The sequence below is a fragment of the Ornithorhynchus anatinus genome, chromosome 5 (assembly GCF_004115215.2).
Source record: "Ornithorhynchus anatinus isolate Pmale09 chromosome 5, mOrnAna1.pri.v4, whole genome shotgun sequence".
Lineage (NCBI taxonomy): Eukaryota > Metazoa > Chordata > Mammalia > Monotremata > Ornithorhynchidae > Ornithorhynchus > Ornithorhynchus anatinus.
This window is the reverse complement of record NC_041732.1, coordinates 62,123,359-62,149,044: the sequence shown is the minus strand read 5'-3', so window position 1 is coordinate 62,149,044 and position 25,686 is coordinate 62,123,359. Positions and strand designations below refer to the sequence as shown.

The following is a 25,686-nucleotide window of genomic DNA, read 5'->3' as shown; positions in this document are numbered from 1 at the left end:
TAATTCTTAGAGGAGAGGAAAATTACAGTGACCTCATTTGCTGAGGTGGCGTGAATGTTTACCGGTGCTTGGTGTTGCAGGGCTTAAAATAGTCTTCCAGGACATGCACCTTAGCCAATGAAAGCTTTGTCTTTCATTATGCTGCAAGACCCTTTGGTGCCTGCACAGCTGGGTCAGGTCAAAACAAAAGAGGTCTCGAGCTCATGAAGCAGGATGGGGCGTCTCCAATCCCCAGTCTCGAGCTGAGAGGATCACGAGCTCAATATTTTGCTCCTCACTGGCCACCACAAACAGCTTTGTTCTTGCTGACTCTTCGTGGGCAGTGCTTGGATGGTCTCCATGGCAATGGGGCCAGAGGGATGCTGGAGGCTGCTGAACTAAAGGTGGGGAATGTTCACCAGGAAACATTTGGGAAGGGTCTTAGAGTCAGATTGGACTGGAGGTTGGGATTTCTGCCTTCTAGTCCCAGCCCCTCCACTTACCTGCTGGGTGACCTAGGGCAAGTCACTTAGCAGTGTAGTTCAGTGGAAAGAACATGGGCTTGGGAGTCAGAGGTCATGGGTTTGAATCCCTACTCTGCCTCTTGTCAGCTGTGTGACTGTGGGCAAGTCACTTACCTTCTCTGTGCCTCAGTTATCTCATCTGTAAAATGGGGATTAAGACTGTGAGCCTCACGTGGGACAACAACCTGATTACCCTGTATCTACCTCAGCACTTAGAACAGTGCTCTGCACATAGTAAATGCTTAACAAAGACCAACATTATTATTAACTTTTCTGGGTCTCTGTTTCCACATCTATAAAAGGGGATTAAACAACTGCTTTCCCTCCATAATATTGTGAGCCCCAGGTGGGACAGAATCTATGGTGGATTGTATTGTACCTACTACAATATGCTAGGCACATTGTAAGTGCTTAACCAATATTATTATTATTAGTGCATAGCTCAAGCACTTTCTGCATGATAACAGTGGTGGAGGCTCCAGCTTTGGCAAGGTGGCTACTTTCGTCCCCCATGCCCCCTGACTCAGTTGAATGAACTCCTGACAATGGTTTAAATCTTAAAGGAGGAGAGGAAAATGATCTTGACCTCATTCCCTAAGGTTGACCCCCTTCTCCCTCCCGACAACTCTCCTGACTCTGGCTCCATGGCCTTCTGGTCACCCAGTTCTTAGAACAAGGATTAAAGAAAGTTGGCGTGTGCACTCAAGGATACCTAGAATTTCAGAAGCTCTACCAATGGCAGCCAAAGAGGAATTCAATGTAAGTGAAATTGAATTTTGCAAGGTTTCTGGTAAAAGAAAATAATTTCCAAAAGGACTGTGGGATGGCAGATGATCAACCTATCTAATCCCAGCCTTGCCATTTGCCTGCTGGGGGACCTTGGGCAAGTCACTTAATTTCTCTGGGCCTCTGCTTGCTCATCTGTAAAATAGGGATCCAATTCCTCTTCACCCTCCTACTTAGTGGGCCATTAATAGTGCAGAGTTGACTGGGAATGTTGTGGAATTGAATTAGCTATTATTTATTCTTTATCCACTGGTCTTTCCTAGATGTGCCCCAGGAAGTAGCACTGCCTTCAACATCTCCAGCACCACGGGAGTTGTCATCGACACCGCCAACAGCTTTCCCGTCAAGAAGACCCCCACCGGGTTAACCAAATGGTCCTTGAACCCCAAAGTGGAGGTCATGGTGATGTTGAGTGCTCCGAGCTCGACCATCAACGAGGAGAAGGTGGACATCATTGTGGAGCCTGGGGAGAGATGTTAAATGACCCCCTTTCCCTTAGTTGGACACCTCCTTGTTGGGTTGAAATATTCACTGTCCATCTTGGCTCTCCTATACTGAGCGCTAGGGTTCACTACTGTGTATCCTTAGATTAAAGGATTAGACTGTGAGCTCATCATTGGGCAGGGATTGTCTCTATCTGTTGACGAATTGTACATTCCAAGTGCTTAGTACAGTGCTCTGCACATAGTAGGTGCTCAATAAATTTGATTAAATGAATGAATGAAAGGAAGACTGGGTATAGCCACGGTATTGTAGGAAAATGCATCATCTGCAGTGTTATCTCTCTTCCTGTGACAAATGACTTTACTAACAGTGGGGAACGCTAGATGTGCTAGTAATGGCTTGAAGTTAAATGGATGGATTCTCCCAGGAAATCTAATCTGAGGTGTTTCTTTGGGTGGGTGAGGGAAGAAGGTTTTGAATGTCTCCAAAAAAACCATTGTGGATGGTTGAAGACTCTATTGGTGCCCATTAGATTGACATGTGAGATTTTTGCACCAATCACATTGAACTTCCTGGGCCACACAGGTACAGGATCAGACTCAATTCTCCTGTCCCAGTCTCCCAGAGTGTTTAAAATAATAATAATAATGATGGTATTAGTTAAACACTTACTACGTGCCAAGCACTATTCTAAGCGCTGGGGTAGATATAAGATAATCAAGTTGTCCCATGTGGGGCTCACAGTCTCAATCCCCATTTTACAGATGAGGTAACTGAGGCATAGAGAAGTTAAGTGACTTGCCCAAAGTCAAACAGCTGACAAATGGCAGAGCTGGGATTGGAGCCCTTGACCTCTAACTCCAAAGTCTGTGCTCTTTTCACTAAGCCACGCTGCTTCTCACGTTTGACATCATGGAGTCTATACCAGCAGTTACTACAGGAATTGAGTATGGTGTGTCAACTTGAGCTGTTTTCCCAGGTTCGGATTTCATACTATGGACCCAAAGCAGGCCCTGTAGTGGGCAAGGCTGTTCTCTACCTCACTGGAGTTGGTAAGTAAAGTTGGAGATTTGGTAGAGTCAATAAATCTTTATAAATCCTTAACAGCATTTATTGAGTGCCTATTCTATGCAGAGCACTGGAGTAGGAAGGCAGAAAACATATGTAAACAGGGCAATCCCTATCCTTAGAAGATGAATGTGAATACAAATGTTAACCATAAATAAGTAAATAGTAATAATCATGGGGTTTAAGTGCTTACTAATAGCTAAACACCTATTAAGCTCTGGGTAAGATTAAAAAATAATTAAGTTAGTTGGAGTCCTTGCCCCACATGGGGTTCACAATGTAAATAGGATGGATAACAAGTATTAAATCTTCATTTTACAGACAAGGAAACTGAGGCACAGAGAAGTTTAGTGACTTGCCCAAGGTCACCCAGCAGGCAAATGGCAGAGCTGGTATTAGAATCCAGGTCCTCCGACTCCGAGATCAGTGATCTGCCCACTAGTTTGTGCTGCTTGTGATAACCAGATATATTATTACAGTGTTAGAATAGCTGAAGGGATGGAATGACCTGGAATATGGCAAATTTAATAATGTTAATGTTGGTATTTCTTAAGCGCTTACTATGTGCCGAGCACTGTTCTAAGCGCTGGGGTAGACATAGGGGAATCAGGTTGTCCCACGTGGGGCTCACAGTCTTCATCCCCATTTTACAGATGAGGGAACTGAGGCACAGAGAAGTGAAGTGACTTGCCCACAGTCACACAGCCGACAAGTGGCAGAGCTGGGATTCGAACTCATGAGCCCTGACTCCAAAGCCCACGCTCTTTCCACTGAGCCATGCTGCTTCTGGAAATGCATCTCAGGGGAGGAGGTGACTTTGGGGAAGGTTTTGAAGAAAGGGAGGAAAGAGACAGGTGAGTAAGGGACAGTTAGAAGATTTAATCAAGAGCAGCAAATAGCATGAACATGGGTGTAATGGAGATGAGAGATCACAGGTGAGAAGCAATTACCTAGGTAAGAGGCTGGCTGAAGGAGAGCCTTGAAACCAATCTACTTCAAATCACTGCTTTCTCTCCAAGTTTGTATCATGAGGTTGTCTAGTTCCCAAATTTCAGTCCCCCACAGTGATTCTGAGCCACGTGGATCCAGCCAAGGCCTACACCACAACTTCCATTTGTTTGTTTTAGCTGTGCCACTTTTCCCCTTCACTAATAGGGATTGTCGAGAGTTGCCTGACTGAGCCTGCTCTCCTTACTGGTGATTTTCTTCATGTTTCATGTCAGACATATGCCTGGATGCAGATACAAGACGCAGTGGTAAAGTCACCCGAAGCCCAAGGGAGATGGACAAGGTGAAAGCAGTCAGAGTTTTGTTTTAATGGGGGAAAACGGAAGGTGGGCCAGACTTTTTCTCTCCTCAGGGAATGAGGGGGTAGGGTGAGGAATCCAGAGAGCCCTGCTGTGGGAGATAGAAGTTTCTGACTCCAGGCTCCGAGGAGCCTGTTTACCAACCACTTTCATTTTGTTTGGCATCTACAGAGAAACTGGACCTGGGGCCCTCGGGGCCATGGTGCTGTCCTGCTGGTCAACTGTGACCGGGACGGTCCCCAAGCTGCAGGCATGGACAAGGATGATGACAAGGTGCTCGGCTGTAGAGGTACGTTGTGGGCTGGGCTGGGCTCGGCTCCTGGCTGAAGCCTTAGTTTGAGGGTGGCCAAGCAGAAGCAGAAATGAGCCACATGTTGTGCCTATTGACTTGCTTTTGTGCCTGGCAGGGGAAGACCAGTTCACTTGGGCTTTATTTCACCATGTTAGTTGGGGAACTCCATGTGATGATGCAATCACTTATCTTATCCTGCCTTGATTAATCCTTGACTCCTTGATGACCTCCCTGTCTCCTGTCTTACTCTACACTGTTCCATACCTCACTCTGCTGCTGCTGCTTTGTAGACATCATTTGTCTACAAAATGGTTCAGGCCACTTTTCCCCTCTCCTCAAGGACCTCCAGTGGTTGCCCATGCACCTCCACATCAAAAAGAAACTCCTCACCGTCGGCTTTAAAGCACTCAATCACCTTGCCCCCTCCTACCTCACCTCACCTCACTACTCTCCTACTACAATCCAGCCTGCACACTTCGTTCCTCTAATGCCAACCTACTCACTGTGATTCAAGCTCATCTATCTTGCCATCGACCTCTCACCCATGAGCTATCACTGGCTTGGAATGCCCTCCCTCCTGGTATCTGACAGACAATTACTTTCCCTGTACTTCAAAGCCTATTGAAAGCAGCTCTCCTCCAAGAAGCCTTCCCTGACTAAGCCCTCCTTTCTTCTTCTCCCACTCTCTGACTTGCTCCCTTTATTCATCCCTCCTACTATCCCTACAGCACTTACGTACATGTCTGTAATTCATTTATTTGTATTAATGTCTCTATTCCCCTCTACACTGTAAACTTGTTATGGACAGGGAATGCGTTTGTTGTACTGTACACTTCACTTAATACAGTGCTCTGCACACAGTAAGTACTCAAGAAATATGATTGACTAATAGCAGAGCCTCCCTGCAGCCCTCATGAACCCCAGGTGGGGAGAAGTGCAATGAACAGCTCATGGCCTGGCCATCCTTTGCTCACCTCTATCCATATCCCCTAACCTTCTGCCCCCAGAAGCACCAGCTTGATGTTTTGGCTGAAGGAATTGGTTTTATTCTGCGGCTCTCGACCAAATGAAGCTTTTGGGTTATTGCTCTTCAGTTCATGAGGCTTGGCTGCCGTAGACTGAGGACCACACAAGCTAGATGATTTTCAATCAATAGGGTTTATTGAGCACTCACTATGTACAGAGCACTTTATTAAGCACTTTCTGGAGAGCACAATGCAGTAGGTAGACATGATCCCTACCCTCAAGTTGCTTATAATCTAGTGGATTTTATAGGACATCTTATAAATATTTTATATGGGACTTTAACTTTGTCATTAATAAAAAGTGTTCTTTGGAAATGTATTAGAGACAAAATATTGTTTTACCAAGTCCTTATTGGTCATTCTTTAATAATTATGGGTTTTTTTAAGCACTTACTATGCGCCAGACACTGTACTAAGCCCTGGGGTAGACATAAGGTTATTGGGTTGAGGACAATCCCTGTCCCATATGGGGCTCATAGTCCTGATCCCCATTTTACAGATGAGGTAAACGAGGCACAGAGAAGTGAAGTGACTTGTCTAAGGTCACACAGACAAGTGACGGAGTCATAATTAGAACCCATGACCTTCTGACGCCCAGGCTCTAGCTATTACACCATGCTACTTCTCGTTCTCATTCTTTCCTCATTTGCCTCTCTCTCTCTCTCTCTCTCAAACCCTTCTTTAATGTCTCACCTGTCATCTGCACTGGTCCCACCTTCCTCATGCTCTTTTTCTTTAAAAAAAGCTTCTGGTTAGATGGCTCCCCATCTCCCCTCTCCCTCAATCTTCTTGGCCACTTTTAGCCCATTCTGAATATGAGCCCCAAAGAGATTGGGGTGCGGCGAGGGTTTGGGGTAGCAGAGTAGGGTGGAGCCATGGGGGAATGGAAGGAGGGCAGAGCAGCAGCTTTGGAGCAGGCATCCCACCCGGCTTGCTGCATTTCTCTACCCAGATTGAGAGGCAGTGGGCCATGCTGGACTGCAGGATTCACGTGGCAAGGAAGAGACAGGGTAGGCTGGGGCAGGGCCAGTTTACTCACTGAGCAGAGAATGTGTCTGTTATAGTCTCCCCGGTGCTTAGTTTAGAGCTCTGCACACAGTAAGTGCTCAGTATATACGATTGGCAACTGACTGACTGACAAAGAGAAGAACAAGCCATTCTGGTTGAGTTGGTCCGTGACCATCGCAGAGTTGACTGGGCATTGGCTAGAGCTACATAAGTTACTCATTTTGCAATGACTGCTGTGCAAATCCATTTTGATTTCACACGGGAACAGGATGTTTTAGAAAAGCTGGCTAAAAATACAGGCATGGGGTCAGGCTACCTTGGCCTGAAATAATAATAACAATAATTGTTACTGTACTTGTTAAACATTGTTCTAAGCACTGGGGTAGGTAAAGTTAGTCAGGTCGGACGTAGTCCCTGTCCCACATGGGGTTCACAGTCTAAGTACGAGGGAGTGGGATTTAATCCCCATTTTACGGTTGAGGTAACTGAGACACTGAGAAGTTACTTGCCCAAGGTCACATAGCAGGCATATGGCACAGTTGGGATTGGAACCCAGGACCTCTGACTCCAAGACCTGTGATCTTTCCATTAGGTCATAATGAGGACAGGACTTGCCAAACTAGATTTTTTAACTGCCCACTGAGCCTGTTGGATTAACTGGATGGAAAAAAATGCTGTGGAATGAAGCAGGGAAGCAACGTGGTCCAATAGAAACAGCATGGGCCTGGGAGTCAGAAGACCTGAGTTGTAAACCCAGCTCTGAGACTTTTCTGTGTGTGATGTTGGGCAAGTCACTTCACTTCTCTGTGCCTCAGCTACTTCATTTGTAAAATGGGGATTAAATCCTACTCCCTTGTACTTAAACTGTAAGCCCCGTGTGGGACAGGGGCTGTGTCTAAACTAATTTAGCTGTGTCTTTCTCAGAGCTTAGGACAGTGTTTAACACATAGTAGGTGCTTAACAAGTAGCATTATTTAAGGAAAAAAAAAATCTCACAGGTAAAGTCCTTCAGGCTCAGGTTTGCGATGGTGCCAGGGCCACTCAAGTTCTCGCACATTCTGGAGCCAGTGAGCGGTCAGCAGGGACTGTGCTACATATCACTGAGCTAGGGGTCTTGTGTACTGTGTTTCTGAACTGCAGTGAGCACACTGTCAATCACATCTCTGGGGCATCAAAGGGCTTGATTCCTCTTGGAAAAACTTCACAAGCTGTTGACTGCTGAGTCTAAACCTGATAATGAGTTAGATGGGAGCCTGTTATTCTTCAATCTCCTCTACTTGGCTTCCATTAGCCTGCGTGTTTGCCCCCCTCTGCCTCAATTTGCCGTCCCTGTCATTCTTTCATTCTAGACCTGAAGGACATGTCCTTGATGGTGCTGAGAACACGGGGCCCTGAGGAATTCTTTGCCCAACACAAGTTGATTTTGCACATCCCCACATCCAAGATGAATAAAGTCAGAGTTTTTCAAGACAAAAGTGAGTACTAAAGGTTCCTCTCCTTCCTCCTCCCCCAGCACTCCACCTTCTTCTTTCCTTCTCCTTCACTGTCCCCTGACCCAGTGACTATTCAGTGAACACTGAGTGGGTTTGGTTCCAAATCTCACTTTGCTTCCTTCTCTCACTGGCTCACAGGTGAAGGTTTTCAGGCCCAGTTTGAAATGGTGCTGGGGCCGCACAAGGCCTCCTACGTACTGGAGCCGGTGAATGGCTGTGAGGATAGAACCTTCTATATAGAGGGGCTCACTTTCCCCGATGCCGACTTCTCCGGCCTGGTTTCCTTCTCGGTCACATTGCTGGCCCGGGCCCATCAGGTACAGATGGGCATGGAGCTCTGGGAGAGGGCAAGGGGAGGGGCCGGGAAAGAGCAGAGGCTGGGGGGCTGGGGAGGACTGAGACCATGGGAGCTGGGGAGAAGGGAAACTGTAGGGAAGTTGAGAAGGATTAAAACTTCAGGGAGTCTGGGGGAGAATGGAGGCTGGGAAGAATGGAGGCTGGGAGACAAGGCTAGGGTGAGATGTGGGCTGCAGGGGACTAAATAGAGGGTGAGATCTAGGAGAAAAGAGAGGTTGTGGATATTGAGATGCAGAGAATGTGGACATCCTGGAAGGATGACCTCTAGGAAAGAAGAGAGGTTGGGGATGTTGAGATTCAGAGGATATGGTCATCATGGAAGATGACATTCATTCCTCTCCATCGGATGCAGGGAAAGAACTGACCAGGAGGGAGAGGCTGGGGTAGGCCTCTCAGAGGCCCAACTCAGAGTTGAGGAGGGGCATCAGGTCAAGGCATCTTGTTCTGTCTTTGTCAGGATGTCCCCGAGTTCCCGATCTTCGAAGACACGGTGGTGTTCCGAGTGGCTCCCTGGATCATGACTCCCAACACTCTGGCCCCTCAAGAGGTGTACGTGTGCAGGTGAGGGGGGTCTGCCCGGTGTTGCGGGGGTGGGTCCTCGTGGGTCGCCATGTGCCATTCCCAGTGGGACACTCTGGGTGATGCTGTCGCCCAGTGTTCTGAATCCTTCCCTTGGATTCTAGTGTCTAGCATGAGACAGCCACATCACAATTTGTTGAGCACCCACTGTGGGCAGAGCCACTGCACTAGGCTTAGAGAAAGCACACTAGAAAGAAAAATCATCACCCTGCCTTAGAGGAGCTTACAATCTAGGGGGAGGATGCTGTTGCATACCTGTCAGATCTCGTTCCTGCTCCAGAACCTGGAAATCCATCAATCTATCAATCAATGATAGTCACTAAGTATTCACTAGATACAGAACACTGTATTGTGCATTGTACTGTGTGTGTACCCTAAAATACAGTCTTAGACACATTCCGTGCCCACGAGGAGCTTCCAGTCTAGAGAGTATGGAAGTGCAGTGGGGCTGAGGGTGGGGTGAATAGCAAGTAATAATAATTATGGTACTAAATAGGCACATACTATGTGCCAAGCCCTGTTCTAAGTGGTAGGGTAGATAATACTTAATCAGGTTGAATATAGTCCCTGTCCCACCATGGGGCTCATGCTCTTAATTCTTAATTAAGAATTGAGGCCCAGACAAGTGAAGTGACTTGCCCAAGGTCTCACAATAGACAAGCAGAGTAGACAGAATTAGAACACAGGTCCTTCTGATTCCCAGACCCAAGCTCTATCCACTAAGCCATGCTGCTTCTCACTAATAATTATGACATTTAAGTGCTTACTATGTGCCAAGCACTGTTCTAAGCACTGGGGTAAATACAAGGTAATCAGGTTATCCCACGTGGGGCTCAAAGTCTCAAACCTCATTTTCCAGATGAGGTAACTGAGGCACAGAGAAGTTAAGTGGCTTGCCCAATGTCACAGAGCAGATAAGTGGCAGAATGGGGATTAGAACCCACAACTGCTGACTCCCAACCCCGGGCTCTTGCCACTAGACCATGCTGCTCTTCTTATTATCATTAAGCCACATTGCTTCACAGGCAAGTGCTGTAAGGGCAAAGATTCAAATTCATAGGTGACATACAGAAGGGAGAAGGAGTAGGGGAAATGAGATCTTGATTCTATTAATTGCCATTGTTCTTGTCTGTCTCCCCCAGTTAGACTGTAAGCCAGTCAAAGGGCAGGGACTGTCTCTATCTGTTACCGATTTGTACATTCCAAGCGCTTAGTACAGTGCTCTGCACATAGTAAGCGCTCAATAAATACTATTGAATGAATGAATGACAGCTGGGGAAGGCGTCATGAAGGAGGCATGATTTTAATAAGGCTTTCTAGGTAGGGAGAGTGGTGGTCTATTTTTACAAGAATGGGGAGGAAGTTCCTGACCAGAGGGAGGATGTGGACAAGGGGTTGGGGTTCAGAAAGATGAGATTGAAGTTCACTGAGTAGGTTGGCATTTAGAGGAGTGAAGTGTGTGGTTTGTGCTGTAGTAGAAGATGAGCAAGTGCACGGGAAGAGATGATGGAATGCTTTAAAGCTGAGCGTAAGTAGTTTCTGTTTGCTGTGGAAGTGGATGGGCAACCACTGGAGGTTCTTGAAGAGAGGCAGGTGTAGACTGCTCTGAGCAGTAGAGTGAAATAAGGGCTGGAGTGGAGAGAGAGAAGAGTCAGGGAGATCAGTAAGGAGGCTGATTAAAGTAGTCAAAATGGGATATAATGAGTGTTCAGATCAACGTAGAGACAGGGAAGATGGTGGGATTGACTACACTGATGGGAAATTCATGGGAAGGAAAGGTTTGGGTGGGATGATGAGTAGACCCACCAGGACCAAGTAGAGCTGTCCTGAATGTAGGAGGAAATGTATGACTGCAGAGAAACCAGGACTCGAGAGGTAGAGTTGGGGATCATCTGCACTGAGATTATAGTTGAAGCCATGGGACCAAGTGAATTCTCCAAGGGAGTAGATATAGATGGAGAGTAGAAAGGGACCCATAGCTAAACCTTGCAGGACTCCCACATTTAGAGGGTGGAAGGCAGAAGAGGACCCTACAAAAGAGACTGAGAAGGAGCAGCCAGAGAAATAGGAAGAGAACCAGGAGGGGACAGTGTCAATGAAGCCAAGGTTAAATAATGTTTCCAGGAAATGAGGGTGGTCCACAGGGTTGAAGCAGCTGAGAGGTGGAGGAGGATTAGGATAGAATCCATTAAATTGTTTTCAAGAAGGATATCTTCGGTGACCTTAGAGGACAGTTTCTAAGCGGAGAAAGGGGCAGAAGCCAGATTGGAGAGGGTTAAGGAGACAATTAGGGGAGGGGAAGTGAAGGCAGTGGGTATAGACAACCCACTCAGGGAGAAGCTAGAGAAGCAGCATGGCGTAGTGGATAGAACCTGGGCCTGGGGGTCAGGTCATGGGTTCTGATCCTGACTCTACCACTTGTCTGCTGTGTGACCTTGGGCTAGTCACTTCATTTCTCTGTGCCTCAGTGACCTCATCTGTAAAATGGGGATTTAAGACTGTGAACCCCATATGGGATTCAAGAGCTTAGTACAGCACACAGTATGCGCTCAGTAAAAGTGACCATCTGATTAGCTGTATCTAGTGGAGAAGCAGCGTGGCTCTGTGGAAAGAGCACGAGCTTGGGAATCAGAGGTCATGGGTTCTAATTCCAACTCTGCCACTTGTCAGCTGTGTGGCTTTGGGCAAGTCACTTAACTTCTCTGGGCCTCAGTTACCTCATCTGTAAAATGGAGATCAAGACTGTGAGCCCCATGTGTGACAACCTGATTACCTCGTATCCCCCCAAGTGCTTAGAACAGTGCTTGGCACTAAACAAATGCCATTATATTTATTATTACCCCAGTGCATTGCCCAGCACATAGTAATCACTTTATAATAATTGTGGTATTTAATAAACACTATGTGCCAAGCACTGTTCTAAGCACTAGGGTAGATTCCAGGTAGGTTGGACACAGTTCCTATCCCACGTGGGGCTCACAGTTTTGATTCCCATTTTACAGATGAGGTAACAGAGTCCCAGAGAAGTGAAGTGACTTGTCCAAGGTCACACAGCAGATATGTGACAGATCCAGGATTAGAACCCATAACTTCTGACTCCCAGGCAGGAAGGAATGGTAGGAGTTGGTCCAATAGCTAGGAGCAGGTTTTAACTCCATTGAAGTCTGAAGGCTTGGCCACTCCTCTGAGTTGGTATGAAGGCAGGGTTGGGAGGAGGGGTGCTCACACACCCATGCCTTGTCGGGGCCCAGCTTGGAGCATTAGCACAAGCAGCAGGCCGGGGGGCCCTGAGGCAGCATCCCCTTACGAGCCAGGGTCCCCTTTACCCCCTGCCCCATCCCACTTACCCCTCAAAACTGTCCCTCCACCAGACCTGACAAGCGGGATCCCCTGGGCCTGCAGATTTCTCTCAGGGAGATCTCCACCCTCCCTGTGTGTTGCCGACTGGTTTTCTGGCCAGCCTGGGTTACCGTGCCCTGAGACTCAGAGCACAGGAGAATGAATCATTTTGCCTTGCTCTCTGCAGCATAAAAGAAAACCAGAGTTTTGTTGAATCCGTGACAGCTCTTGCCAAGAAAGCTAAGTGCAAGCTGACCATCTGCCCTGAAGAGGTAAACGATCTGGACGTGTGGATCCAGGTAAAACATAACAGTGAGGAGGCTTGAGGTCTGAAACCCTCCCGGGTTGATGCAAAGAGCTTCGGGAAACAGCGTGGCTCAGTGAAAAAAGCCCGGGCTTGGGAGTCAGAGGCTGTGGGTTCTAATCCTGGTTCTGCCGCTGGTCAGCTGTGTGACTGTGGGCAAGTCACTTAACCTCTCTGTGCTTCAGTTACCTCATCTGTAAAATGGGGATTAAGACTGTGAGTCCCACGTGGGACAACCTGATTCCCCTGCGTCTACCCCAGCGCTTAGAAAAGTGCTCTGCACGTAGTAAGCACTTAACAGACACCAACATTATTATTATTATTATATTTACAGAGCGCTTACTGTGTGCACAGCACTGTATGAAGTGGTTGGGAGAGTACAATAAAACAATATAACAGATGCGTTCCTGCCTTTATCACCTTTAGAAAAACTTGCCAGATATCAAAACACTGACACTGGTCGTACAAGCTGGATTCCACATGGAGTGAGTGCCACATTCCAGGTCACATGACAGACACCCTTGGAGTCCCATACCACCTGAAAAGCCAGTCCCAACACCCTCCCTGAGTCTTCATCCTACAAAGGATGATCAAGGTGAAACATATGCACCCACCCACATTTTTTTAAACCAAGTATTCAAGTTCCAGTGCTTAAAATATAAGAATACAAACATTAGAAAATAGCGAATTTACAGAGATCATGCCTACGTGCTGGAGTAGTTTGGACGTGATGGTGTGACCAACTGTAGACAAGTGATTCTCAGAGGAGCAATCCAACCCAAACTTAACTGAAGCTTTTGGAAAGCTGTTCAGTAATGAGAAGCACTGTGGCCTAGTGGGAAGAGCCCGAGCCCAGGAGTCAGAGGACCTGGGTTCTATTCCCAGCTCTGCCACTTGCCTGCTGTGTGGCCTTGGGCAAGTCACTTCATTTCTTTGTGCCTTAGTTCTCTCATCTGCAAATTGGGGGATTCAATGCCTGTTCCCCCTTCTACTTAGACTGTAAGCCCATATGGTACCTGATGATCTTGTATCTTCTCCTGTGCTTGGCACGTAGTAGGTGCTTAACAAAAACCACAATCATTAGCAATCAATCAATGCTCTATATTGGGCACTTACTCTGTGCAGAGCACTGTATTAAACACTTGGAAGAGTACAGGTATAATGGGTAGAGCACAGGCTTGGGAGTCAGAAGATCAGGGTTCTAATGCTGCTCTGCCACTTGTCTGCTGTGTAATCTTGGGCAAATTGCTTCACTTCTCTGGGCCTCAGTTACCTCATCTGTAAAATGGGGATTGAGACTGTGAGTCCCACCCTCATGGGACAGGGACTTTGTCCAACCCTATTTGCTTGTATTCTCCCCAGCAGTGTCTGGCCCATAGTAAGCACTTAAATACCACAATTATTATTACAGTAAAAGAGTTGGTAGATATGTTCCCTGCCCATAATATTACTAGTATCATATAATTAGTATATTATATGATCCTACTAATTGTAAATAATGAGCTTGGATGTAGGGTGATCTTGGTTACAGCTCCTAAAGGTCAGGGATCAGGGAAAAGCAGCATCAAGACAGAACTTTCTAATTCCTTGGAAAAGACCCAGGGTGTCCACCCTGAGCACTTTGCAGAGTGAGGGGCAGAATTTGGGTCACCTTCCGCAAAACCCTCCACCTGCCTTTCAATTAGCGAGTCCTCTGAGAACATGGCTGGTATTCCTTCCCATCCAAATATTTTAATCTGTGAAAAACGGATGCAAATTGAACTGTCCAGTATAAAACCCGACGAATGGCCGCCCTACTTTCAGCCGCAACAATTGAAGTGAAAAGCGGGCTGAGCGGATTCCTGAATCCACTGCTTTGACTGCACCAACCCAGATCTTTCTGTTCCAAACCTTCCACTGATTCACAGTAGGAACTGATTCCCACCTTCACTTGGCTACTGAAGTAAGGCACTGCACTAAGGAAAGGGAATGAGTGAACAAGTCTACATAACTTTCTGTGGCTGATTTCATCCTCTTCATTTTTCTGGGCTCCAGAATGGCTAAGACCCTGGAGGTTGACAAGTACAGGAGAAAATCACCTCTGCATATAGGCAGCCCCGGTCGTGAACACATGTATAATCCAGTCTGCTTGATTTCATCACAATCCCCTTTCTGCCCCTTTCCCAGGACGAGATGGAGGTCGGCTACATCCAGGCTCCTCACAAAACACTGCCTGTCGTCTTTGACTCCCCGCGAGATGGAGGGCTGAGAGATTTCCCTTTCAAGTATGTGTTGGTACGTGACTGGGAGAAGTTAGGGCTGGTTCAGTCTTCTTGTCCTTGAGACCCTTGCCATGAGGCTTGGGGTCAATCTCGTGAGTCTCTGTGAAATCAGCATTGACCTCACCAGTGGTAATTGTCACGGTGATGTGATTCCTGTCCAGGCCATCCTCGTCTGCCTCTGGGTTGGGGGTCTTTGGGAAACAGGGAGTAGGCTGACAAAAAGGGGAACCGCTTTGCAGGAGACGCAGACCGGGCTGCCCCCAGGTATTGAATCATTACATTAGTAATAATAATTATGGTTTTTAAGTGCTTATGGTGTGCAGACATTGTTCTAAGCACTAGGGTGGATACAAAGTCATCAGGTTGGACACAGTCCCTGACCCACATGGGGCTCACAGTCTCGATCCCCATTTTACAGAAGAGGTCACTGAGGCCCAGAGAAGTGAAGTGACTTGTCCAAGGTCATACAGGAGACAAGTGGCAGAGCCGGGATTAGAAACCAGGACCTTCTGGTTCCCAGGCCCGTGCTCTATCTGCTACATGGTGCTCCTTGACCAGAGCTCCCAGCAGTAAGGGACACCCCTTTTCCTGGGAGCTGTGTTCTAGAATGGCTACCAGGACCCAGGGGCATCGGAGGAGAGCTGTCCCCTCGCTCCCTCTGCTGAGAATGCCACAGGGAGATGGTGAGAAAGCTAGATCAGCCTGGGCATTAGATACTGCAACACCCATCCCTTTACCTGCCAAAGAAAACCCCAACAGGTCACCCTGACTTGCTCCCTTTATTCATTCTCTGCCCCCTCCAACCCCGCAGCAGTTATGTACATATCTGTCATTTACTTATTTGTATTAATGTCTGTCTCTCCCTCTAGACTGTAAGATCACTGTAGACAGAGAATGTCCGTTTAATGCTATCTTGTACTCTCCAAGCACTTAGTACCGTGCTCTGCACACAGTAAGCGCTCAATAAATAAGATCGCCTAAGAGACACTTATTAAATTGGAGTCTTAAAGTTGCCAGGGGCGACACCAGTGTTAAACACAGGCCCAGCAGGAGTCTGAAGCGATAGGCTAAGGGAAGCCTCTTTGAGATGGAAGTAGTCCGAGATAAATGGCAGGCTCTCTGTACCGCTTGCCACAGTGTATAATGATTTTTGCCCCAGTACAGTTAATAAAACCTAAAATGAAAGTGTGGTTTATGCCATCAGTGGAAGAGAGTCCAATCTGTGTGTTTGTCTCTTGAAATAAATGGATTTATTGGGAAATTTATCTGCCATCCTCTGCTAGATGTATTTTTGTATGCGGTGAGGAGTTGGACAAGGTTGCTAGGAGCCAAGGGAATGGTTGAATGATCAGTGACATTGACTTTCTGCTTAAAAGAAGAACCTATTTGCCCAACTTTCAAGGAGGCCCTTTGGCACTAGTAAGCTGCTTATTTTCTTAGGTTTGAATCATGTGCGGAACAGGGACTGTGTCTGATCTGATTATCTACTACCCAGCCAGTGCTTAACACTGAGATTGACACAGAATAAGCCCTTAATAAATACCATTAACATTATTACCAGAGATGTCTTTACCTCAATCACTTGCATCCAGTTTTTCCCAATAATCACATTTATTGAACACTTACTATGTGCAGAGCACTGTTCCTGATCCAACCGTAAAGACAAAGGCTTTTATTGCTTTTGCCCTAGCCGGGCCATGTTTCTCTAACTGGCTCTTTTCTGGGGGATGTGGGGGATGTCTCTCTTTTAGGGCCCAGATTTTGGGTATGTGACCCGAAACTCAGGATCAGAATGGGTCGACGGTCTCACTTCCTTCGGCAATCTGGAGGTCAGTCCTCCCGTCAGCGTCCGGGGTAAGGAATACCCTCTGGGTCGGATCCTCGTCGGCAGCAATATCTTCCCCAGGTAAGAAGGGGCGAGGGCAGACCGGGATCCCCGCTGGACCTGGGCAACACACTGGGCACCCTTGGGGTGGTTTGGGGGGTGGGCAAACAGCATCTGGGATTACAAGGGGGAGCTGCTAGAGAAACATATCTGGGTAGTTTCTCCTAAAGGCCATGAAGTTGCTTCTCTCAACTGTGGAAAAGAGTGTTTCTCATTCACCTGCAGAAATGCTAAGTGATTTCCAGCCTCCCCTTGTATCACTCCAATTCATTCCAAGGAGAATGGAAAGGGTCTTGGAATCCTCTGGGGTCTGTGCTGATGTCTTTTGGTTTGTCTTCTTTTGTTCTAAATCACTGCATCCAGTAGGCGCTCAATCATATCATCACCACCTTGCCTAATTGCCTGGATGATCAAAACAATTCCTCCAAGTCAGATCCTCCTTCTAGAAAATGAGAGAAAAATGATGCTGAACTCTGTGGCCTGCAGACAGGAATATAACAAAGGGAAAAAGAGGCAAAGTCCTTAGTTTTACGGTGGCCATAATGGTTGCCTATCAACCTTTGCACAAAACAAAAACTCCTCACTCTTAGCTTCAGAGCTCTCCGTCACCTTGCCCCCTCCTACCTCACCTACCTTCTCTTTCTACTGCCCACCCCACATGCTCCGCTCCTCTGCCGCTCACCTCCTCGCTGTCCCCCGTTCACGCCTATCCCGCCGTCGACCCTGGTCCATGTTCTACCTCTAGCCTGGAATGTCCTCCCTCCTCACATCTGCCAAACTCTCTTCCCCTCTTCAAAGCCCTACTGACAACCCACCTCCTCCAGGAGGCCTTCCCAATCTGAGCTCCCCTTTCCCTCTGCTTCCCCTCCCCTCAGCACTGTGCTTATTTGTACATATTCATTACCCTATTTATTTTGTTAATGAGGTGTATATCTTCTTAATTCTATTTAGCTTGATGTTGTTTTGTTTTGTCCTATTTGGCTTTGCTGTCTGTCTCCCCTGTTTAGACTGTGAGCCGGTCACTGGGCAGGGATTGTATCTGTCTGTTGCCAAATTGTACATCCCAAGCATTTAGTACAGTGCTTTGCACATAGTAAGCGCTCAATAAATACTCGTGAATTAATGAATGTTAGAACCTGGGCACTCTTCTGCCCTGAGCAGCTGCAGATAAAGTCCCAGTCAATATCAATCATATTTATTCATAACAATAATAATAATGACGGTATTTGTTAAGTGTTTACTATGTGCCAGACCCTGTATTAAGTGCTGGGGTGACTACAACCAAATCAAGTTGGACACAGTCCCTGTCCCAAGTGGGGCTCACAGTCTCAATCCCCATTTTAAAGATGAGCTACTTGAGGCCCAGAGAAGTGAAGTGATTTCCCCAGGGTCACACAGCAGGCAAGTGGCGGAGCCGGGATTATAACCCAAGAATTTATGGCTCCCAGGTCTGTGCTCAATCCACTTTGCCATCCTGCTTCTCATCCCACCATGATGGAAGCCAGCTGGTTTACCTTTACGACTTTTCTCTTGTTTGTAACCAGCTGAATGAACAACTTTCCAAGAAATAATGAAATATTTTACTATGTGCAGAACATGTACTAAGCCCTTGGAGATCATAATATAACAGAGTTGATAGGCACATTCCCTGTCCACAGTGAACTTACAGTCTAGAGTGGAAGACAGAATGATTGATATACATAAATAAATCACAGATATGTATATAAGTGCTATGGGGTTGAGGGAGAGGTGAATAACGGTGCAAATTACAGCTCTCGTCTCGGACACTGGTTAACCGGGCACGTTGTCGTCTGTTCATAGGATCGGCGGCCGAGAGTTAGTCAAGCCTGTGTGGGACTTCCTCTGCGCGCAGAAAGTGCAGGCCCCCATCGAACTCTTCTCTGATTGGCTCCTCGTGGGCCACGTGGATGAGTTCTTGAGCTTCGTCCCAGCCCGGGATGGAAAGGTGAATGAACTGGGTTGGGCGGGGGTGTTCCTCTTCAGCTCACCCTCCTTGTTTCCCTAAGGCTGTGGTTTCTTCATGGGTGGCTGACTTAGCCACAGGCTGGAGGAATGGCAGGGGGCAACAATATGGTTACTGTAAGCCCAGGATGTGCATCAAGACTCTGTTATTCGTGTAGCTCCATAAGGTTTGACTTAAACCATGCTAGGTCTCTGAATTCGGGCCATCATTGAATTACTATATAAACTCAATCTCTCACACCTCAATTAATCTCAGGAAACAGCGTGGCCTAGTGGAAAGAGCACGGGCCTGGGAGTCAGAGGATGTGGGTTCTAATCCCGGCTCTGCCCTTTGTCTGCGGTAACCTTGGTCAAGTCACTTTACTTCTCCGTGCCTCAGTTCCCTCATCTGTTAAATGGGGATTAAGACTGTGAACCTCATGCAGGACAGGGACTGTGTCCAACCCAATTATCTTGTATCCAACCCAGTGCTTAGAATAGTTCTTGGCACCCAGTAAGGGCTTAACAAATGCCATTGTTATTATCATTATTAGTAGTAGTAGTATTAATAATAGATGCACTAAGAAACTGCCTAGGGGTGAACTCTGTCACTCAGAAAAATTCACTAGTAATACTGTAAGCTAATTTGGAGGGGGTGTTAATTTTTTAATGGTATTTGTTAAATGTTTGCAATGTGCCAAGCACTATAATAAACATTAAAGTAGCTACAAGATAATCAGGTTGGACATAGTCCCTGTTCCACACCGGATGCACAAAGTAGGAGGGAGAACAGGGATTGAATCCCCATTTTACCACTGAGGTAAATGAAGCACAGAGAAGTGAAGTGACTTGCTCAAGGTCACACAGCAGATGTGTGAGATGGTCAGAATTAGAACCAAGTCCTCTGACTAGCAGGCCCACGCTCTTTCCATTAAGCCACGCTTCATCCCTAAAGCTGTTTCTGTTTTGTAATCTCTATGGTAGGGGACATGGCAACACTGAGAATGGGTGGAATCAGGGCTATCAGGGTTAGTTTCTCTGCCAAGGGGGGGGTCATTGTCATTACTGGTCTTGGATGTGGAATGGAGACATGGACCCAGCCCTGCTGCTAGAGTCTTGATGCCCTAGGCCCGTCCTGACATCTGCCCTCTGAGTCTTGGGATTACTTTTCCAACTGTGCCGGGAAGCAGTGGGACCGGGGGTCGGGAGGGTCACGCTGAGGAAATGTTCAATGACCCCAGGTTTTTTCTGGCCAGGGTTTCCGGCTTCTCCTAGCCAGCCCCGTTGCCTGCTTCCAGCTCTTCCGGGAGAAGCAATTGGAGGGTCATGGAGCTGCAGTGATGTTCGAACAGATTGAAGGTCAGTACTGTTCTTGTTTCCGGCATCATCCCCTCTCCATATTGGAATTTCCTCTGATATTAATTGTGTACAAATCACTGATGGGGAATGGCACAGTGAACGGAACTTTGAATAGTAACAATAACTGGCATTAGTTAAGCGTTTACTACGTGTCAAGCACTATACTAAGCGTTGGGGTGAATACAAGCTAATCATATGGACTCCCTTCATCCTCTATTCCTCAGATCTCATCCTTCGTTCTTCAGTTAGTCAATAAATCAATCTGTCAATAGGATTTTTTGAGCACCTCAGTGTGCAGAGTTGAGCCCTGCCTTCAAAGAACTGGCAATCTAACAGGGAAGGGAGATTAATGTAGATTACACACAGGTGGAAGGAATAGAATTTACAGTGAAATTACATGCGTGTTATGGGGGATTGTGAGTCATATCTAGGCTTTAAGTTCCTTTTTTATGGCATTTTAAACTCGTACTATATGCCAGCTTCTGAACTAAACACTGGGGTAGATGAAAGCTAATCCGGCTACACACAGTCCATATACAACGTGAGGCTCTCAGTCTTAATCCCCATTTTACAGATGAGGCAACTGAGGCAAAGAGAAGTTAAGTGACTTAGCCAAGGTAACACGGCAGACGAGTGGCAGAGCCGGAAAAATAACAACTGTGGTATTTGTTAAGCACTTACTATACTTAACATAGTAAGTGGGCCCCAGTAGTAAAGGCAATTGAGAGGTCAAGGAAAAGAGGACAAAGTAGAGTCCACTGGGATTTGTCCAAGGGACCTTAGACAGTGCACTCTTGGTGTGAAGGAGCCGCAGACCTCACTGTGGTGGGTCAAGGAGAATGATGGAGGGGAGGAAATAAAGTCAGGGGCTGCAGGGGTTTGGATAGGAATGGGAAGAAGAGGCCAGGGTGATGTCTGGAGAGGGCAGAGGGGGATCGAGAGAGGAGGGCTTTGTTGCCAATGGGGTGATTTGATCATGGCTTTTTTTGTTCTTAAAATAGGAAAGGAAAAGAAAACCATAGATGATATTCTGTCGGACCAAACCCTGAGAGCACACAATAAATACGTGCAGGTATGACAGCAAAGAATCCTGGGAACTAGTTTCACAGTACTAAGTGGAGGAGTGTTACCAGGCACTATTCATTCATCATTCCTTGATGGCTATATATAGGAAGGTTCTTGATGGTTTCTCTGTTATGTGTAGCCCAGCTGTTAGCCAACTAGCAGATTTTTAGGCTAATCTGGATTGTAGCTGGACATGGAATGGGGAGGTGACAGGGGGAAGCAGTTGGAAGGTGTCATTTGGCCTGGTATTTTCCCCCTTTGTAAACCAAAGATCATGGGTTCTAATCCCAGCTCCACCACTTGTCTGGTGTGTGATCTTGGGCAAGTCACTTCACTTCTCTGGACCTCAGTTATATCATCTGTAAAATGGGGATTGAGACTGTGAGCCCCATATGGGACAGGGATTGTGTCCAAACCAATTTGCTTGTATCTACCCCAGTCCTTAGTACAGTGTCTGGCACATAGTAAGTGCTTAACAAATACCATTATTATTATTACTATCATCACTAATAATAATAATAATTAAAGTGACTGCTTAGTAGAAAATCTTATATCAGCATTCAGATGAGGAGCTCTAACATGCATAGCTGTTACTTCCATTGTCTAAGGAAATATTCTCAACTCCGGTTGTCTCCTGCTCTTTTCTGAATGATTTAAGATAGTTCACTGCCTAAACTCGATCTTCCCCATCTGGTCTCAGGAAGAGAATAAGTTTCATTCCATCTCTCCAGGGTTGTATCGACTGGAACCGAGAAATCTTGAAGAGAGATTTGGGCCTGGTTGAACGAGACATCGTTGATCTCCCACAGCTTTTCCAACTCGTTAAAAATAACCCTTCAAAAAAATGCAAAGCTGAAGCTTTCTTCCCAGACATGGTAAGGAGAGGGTAGCAGGCTGGTGTGAGTCTAAACAACTCAGTGTTATCACTATAAATTATTTAGAGCATCTTCAAGAAGACCAGCCCATGACAACGTTGTGGACACTGAAATAGTAGTGTCTCTTCGGCTCACCTCCTCCAGGAGGCCTTCCCAGACTGAGCCCCCCTTTTCCTCTTCTCCTCCTCCCCTCCCCGTCATCCCGACTCACTCCCTCTGCTCTTCCCTGCTCCCTGCCCCACAGTACTTGTGTGTACATGTACATATTTATTATTTTATTTATTTTATTAATGATGTGTATATATCTATAATTCCATTCATTTATATTGATGCTATAACTGCCTGTCTACTTGTTTTGTTGTCTGTCTCCCCCCTTCTAGACTGTGAACCTGTTGTTGGGTAGGGATTGTCTCTATTTGTTTCCAAATTGTACTTTTCAAGAGCTTAGTACAGTGCTCCGCATGCAGTAAGCCCTCAGTAAATACAGTTGAATGAATGAATGAATTTCTGAGGTCTAAATTAAATTCTGAGGTCTAGAGAAGCAGCGTGGCTCAGTGGAAAGAGCACGGGCTTTGGAGCCAGAGGTCATGAGTTTGAATCCCGGCTCTGCCACTTGTCAGCTGTGTGACTGTGGGCAAGTCACTTAACTTCTCTGGGCCTCAGTCACCTCATCTGTAAAATGGGGATTAAGACTGTGAGCCCCACGTGGGACATCCTGATTCCCCTGTGTCTACCCCAGCGCTTAGAACAGTGCTCGGCACATAGTAAGCGCTTAACAAATACCAACATTAATTAATTAATTAAATTAGATCCGGACTCTTTTTGTGATTCCACCATGACTGCATGTCCAATCAATCACTTTTTGAGCACTTACTGTGTGCAGAGCACTGTACTGAGCATTTGGGAGATTACAGTATAACAGAGTTGGTAGACATGTTCCCTGCCCACAAGGAGCCTACAGTCTAGAGGGGGAGACGGACATTCATATAAATAAATGCATTCCAGATAAGTTCTTGGGTACGTCACTGCACTGCCCTCTGCCTCAATCGCAGTTTGTAAAGTTGGACTATGATCTCTGCTATGTTAACATATGATGAGGTTGAAGATAAGTCTTCACTGAGTTCATTTTGCAAAAATGCCTTACAATGTTATTTAATCAATCAATTGTATTTATTGAGCACTTACAGGGTGCAGAGTGCATGGGAGAGTACAGTATAATCGATTTGGTAGACACGTTCCCTGCCACAGTGAGCTTTACGGTCCAGAGGGAGAGACATCCATTAATATAAATTATGGATATATTAAGTTGCAGAAAGAATATATGGTTTGTTTAATATTGTTCAGTGGCATTGTAGTTGAAGAGGTTTCAACCCCTCCAGCTTTTGAAAGGATAAACTGTCTCGAGTCCTGCACCTTAAAGCACTTTTCAGTCGTGACATCTCCCAGTCAAAAGGCAATAGTATTGCCATTTGTTAGTGGAAGGTTCATTACCCACCTCATTCAATGACCAAATGGCAGAATCTTCCCAGAACTCTGAGATCATCCCTTGGTCCTGATCCCTTGAGATCTGGAGGTGATAGTAAATGAGCAGAGACCCCCAACTCCTGGATTAATTCAGAAGGCTTGAAATGGCATTTCCCTTCCCATCCTCTGGGCTCAGTATCTGGGGTAAACTCTAGATCGTGCTGGCTGTTGTCTCCATCCTGAATCTCTCTCCCCCTCTGCAGGTGAACATGGTGGTCTTGGGGAAATACCTGGGGATCCCCAAGCCCTTTGGGCCCATCGTCAACGGTCGCTGCTGCTTGGAAGAGAAGGTCCGGTCCCTGCTGGAGCCGCTGGGACTCAACTGCACCTTCATCGATGACTTCTTCACCTATCACGAGAGGAAGGGAGACGTCCACTGCGGCACCAACGTCCGCCGGAAGCCCTTCTCTTTCAAGTGGTGGAACGTGGTCCCCTGAGCCGGTGCCTCTCCCAGCACCCTCTCTGCTTCTTTCCATCCAGGCCAGGGAGGAAACACGCCAACTGCAGCAAAGCAGATATGATCAGACCAAGAGACGCATTACAGTGAAGTTCCGGCAGCCTGGTTTAGACAAACCCACACTTGCTTAAACCACTCTGCAGTGGTCTCTTCCTTTGGCCTCTGACTCCAGTTGCTTAGCTGGAAGCAGCAGCAACTCCCAAGATGGTGCTAATACGAAAGCCAGACCACGGCCCGGCCCAAGAGCCCAGTAGCAGGGTCCTGCTGCCTGAACAGCAACCGAACTAAGCTGCAGTAAAGGTTTGACTTTGGTTTTCCTTGTTCCATGTCACCTTGGAAGATTCCCCTTATAAAACATGTTCCAGGATGCCTTAGCCTTCAGCCATCAGTCATCCTTAGGTGATCGGCAGTGAGAGCTGCTGTGAAATTGAGTCCTGTTGCACATATTTGTTTAATTTTTGCTTTGTAGATCGGGAACCACATTTCCCAGCTCTCCCCCACTCTACAGAATCTCAAAAGTACCACATCTGATGGCAGGGAACACTGTTGGAAGATTTATAAGGCCAGTATGTTGGATGGAAATTTCATCTTTTAGAAACCTCTATTGATCCACAGCTTAATTTCTTTTAGGCTCAGTCTAAATACTCTTAGTTCTAGAGCAGAGTTCTGTTCTAAGTTGAATGATGAATAAAATGCCCTTTTCAGGCTGAATGAAGAGCCTCACTTAGCCTAATGCTCTTCAATCAATGGTATTTGAGTGCTTACTATGTGCAGAAGCTGGAGAAGACCTTCAAGCACCGCCCGGGGCGGGGACCTGCCCGACGAAGCTGGGATCTCTCCTCCCGGAGGGCCAAAAACCAACACAGACTATCAGCCATCCCGTGGGTCGGGGACCTGCCCGAGGAAGCCAGGACCTATCCACCCGGAGGCCGAGAAGCGGGAGCAGACCATCAACCATCCCCTGGGCCGGGACCTCCCCGAGGACTCCAAGATCTCACCTCTGAGCAGCCTCAGCCTGACCAGGTCTTCAGCCATCAGAACCACTGTTTATTGCCTACCATCCGCCGCCGCCACCAGGATTGTGGGTCATTCCGTTTTCAAGCTGCTGTGGTCAATAAGTGGCCATTTTCTTCCCCGTACCTCTTTCTCACCTCTCGGATCAAGGTGTGGCTGACCAGCTGCCAGGTTTATACATGAGCACATTTCTTAAGGTTCCTGCCTTCTCACCTATTCTGCCCAACCCAGGCTCCTTTTTTACTCCTTTTCTCAGGTGTCTTCATCCCCATACCCTCTAAGACTATTTAGTCATCTCCTGAAAACTGCGGTGAACACTGGACTCTTCCCTCTCCTCACCCCAGGAAGAATTCAGCTATAGCCTCAGGGCTCCCCTAGTCACTGGCCTTTTCCAGTGGTCCAAGGACAATTCAACCATCTCCTCTGGGTATCACTGGATTATGTTATTATTGGTGTCGTATATTGTTGTAATTGTTATACTGCTGTCATTTACCTCCCCGACCTCACCAAGACCCTTCAAACCCCCCATGCTCCTGTCTGCCCTTCCCAATCCTCTCTTTCCACCTCACCTTCCCCACCTCTTCCCTGTAACCTCCCCCTCCCCCTGCATGGCACCCTGGTCCACTTATTCCCATTCAACCCCTCTTGTCCCAGCACCACCCCTCGCCCCCCACCCCTCGTGCTGTCCCCAACTCACACACACACCCCTACACAGCTGCTGCCAAGTGTGGCCTGTGGAACGCCCGCTCCATCATGGGGAGCTCCCCTTCATCCTTGAC

At 47.0% G+C, this 25,686-nt stretch overlaps 1 protein-coding gene across 1 annotated transcript; it reads left to right on the top strand.

The window, feature by feature from the left end:
- The first annotated feature begins 359 nt into the window (after nucleotides 1-359).
- Nucleotides 360-24,650, top strand: LOC100088824 (protein-arginine deiminase type-4-like). The gene is made up of 17 exons (XM_039912214.1): nucleotides 360-383; nucleotides 1,168-1,262; nucleotides 1,553-1,733; nucleotides 2,713-2,785; nucleotides 4,025-4,092; nucleotides 4,280-4,397; nucleotides 7,783-7,908; nucleotides 8,065-8,243; nucleotides 8,741-8,844; nucleotides 12,389-12,500; nucleotides 14,672-14,779; nucleotides 16,518-16,672; nucleotides 18,473-18,617; nucleotides 19,870-19,972; nucleotides 20,974-21,044; nucleotides 21,769-21,912; nucleotides 23,640-24,650. Exons 1-17 carry the CDS (start codon nucleotides 360-362, stop codon nucleotides 23,871-23,873), a joined length of 2,040 nt encoding a protein of 679 aa, XP_039768148.1. The 3' UTR covers nucleotides 23,874-24,650.
- The last annotated feature ends 1,036 nt before the right edge of the window (nucleotides 24,651-25,686 follow it).

Excerpts from the sequence above, each read along its gene's own strand:
- LOC100088824 (XM_039912214.1), top strand. The coding sequence starts at position 360 with ATGCTGGAGGCTGCTGAACTAAAG. Across the intron at positions 4,398-7,782 it reads CAAGGTGCTCGGCTGTAGAG|ACCTGAAGGACATGTCCTTG; the intron begins GTACGTTGTGGG and ends CTTTCATTCTAG. Across the intron at positions 12,501-14,671 it reads ATCTGGACGTGTGGATCCAG|GACGAGATGGAGGTCGGCTA; the intron begins GTAAAACATAAC and ends CCCCTTTCCCAG.